The sequence below is a fragment of the Pundamilia nyererei genome, unplaced genomic scaffold, assembly GCF_000239375.1.
Source record: "Pundamilia nyererei isolate P.nyererei 1_Seehausen unplaced genomic scaffold, PunNye1.0 scaffold05454, whole genome shotgun sequence".
NCBI classification, from domain to species: Eukaryota; Metazoa; Chordata; class Actinopteri; order Cichliformes; family Cichlidae; genus Pundamilia; species Pundamilia nyererei.
This window is the reverse complement of record NW_005192855.1, coordinates 1-1,376: the sequence shown is the minus strand read 5'-3', so window position 1 is coordinate 1,376 and position 1,376 is coordinate 1. Positions and strand designations below refer to the sequence as shown.

Below are 1,376 nucleotides of genomic sequence, written 5' to 3'. Positions count from 1 at the left end.
TGGATGGTAGGCGACTTGATTGTAGAGGATTGCTTTGATATTGCAAAGTTGGCACAGAATTTTAGCTCGGTTAAAGCACTTTGTCACTTGTGTTTTTAAACGTGTTGTAGAATGTAGAAAATAAAAGTGATGTTGATGATTATCATCATGTTTTGGGGGGTTTTTTTGTGCCTCTTTTCAGGTTTTTTCATCCGACCATTCTATAAGATGATGCTAGGAAAACAGATCTCTCTTAAAGACATGGAGTCTGTGGTAAGGTTTCTTTTGCACTACAGAACCAGTGACTTTGGATCTGTGAAATATTTATTCCTTGAACTTGTTTTACTAAAATAAATACATATATTTTTGCTTAGCTTTCTTTGGAACAGTTTCACATTGATGAAGTCAAACTCTTCTTTATCACAAGTGAAGGCCAATGAATTCTTTAATTTTCTTTGTGTCTAATAGGACAGTGAGTACTACAACTCTCTGAAGTGGATTCTGGAGAATGATCCCACTGAACTGGACTTGAGGTTTTGCATTGATGAGGACAATTTTGGGCAGGTGTGCAGGCATCGAAGCAGTCACTTTTAATCAGTTAAAACCTCATTTTAATTTCAGTATACTAATGTTATTGCGTATCAGAAGAAAACTCAGCTTCTTTTTTTTTTTTTATATCCTTCAGACCTACCAGGTTGACTTGAAGCCCAGTGGCTCAGACATGGTGGTCACCAATGACAACAAGAAGGAATACATAGAGTAAGTATTTTGATTTTCATGTCATCCGTTGACTCATGTTTATAAACAAAATTGCAATCATCTGCTCATCTACAATAATATATGAATTTTCCCTCCGTCAGTCTCGTCATTCAGTGGAGATTTGTCAATCGGGTCCAGAAGCAGATGAACGCTTTCTTGGAGGTATTTATGTACAGTCATATGCTTACCACTCGAGGGCAATGTGGCCACTGATTTTTAGTTAGCTACCCCAAAGGCTTAGGTAAACTAAGAGCCTAAGAGGCAGGTCATCTACTAATCGAAAGGTTGGTGGTTCGATCGCTGGCTGCTCCAGTCTTCATGCCTAATATCCTTGGCCAAGATACTAACTCCAAGTATGAATGTGTGTGAATGTTAGCTAGAAAGCACTTACATAAACAAAGCATAGAAAAGTGCTTGTGTGAATGGTTGTTGTATAGAAAAGTGGAAAAGTGCTATATAAGGACCAGTTTATTTTAGCATTACTTAGTTTAAGAGTTGAAATTAAATTCTTCTAAACCTGCTTACTTGTTATTATAATTCCTTTTGTTTAATTTTCAGGGCTTCACTGAGCTCATTCAAATAGATCTGATCAAGATCTTTGACGAAAACGAACTGGAGGTATGAATATCTTTCTAGTA

The 1,376-nt window shown here is 36.7% G+C and overlaps 1 protein-coding gene across 1 annotated transcript; it reads left to right on the top strand.

Moving 5' to 3' along the window:
• Positions 1-181: 181 nt before the first annotated feature.
• On the top strand, positions 182-1,356 carry LOC102215450 (E3 ubiquitin-protein ligase NEDD4-like; the record flags this gene model as incomplete). Its single annotated transcript, XM_005755951.1, has 5 exons — positions 182-252; positions 448-543; positions 665-738; positions 840-900; positions 1,297-1,356. Coding segments are annotated over 5 exons (362 nt in total), but the record flags the coding sequence as incomplete, so codon positions are not given.
• Positions 1,357-1,376: the final 20 nt, after the last annotated feature.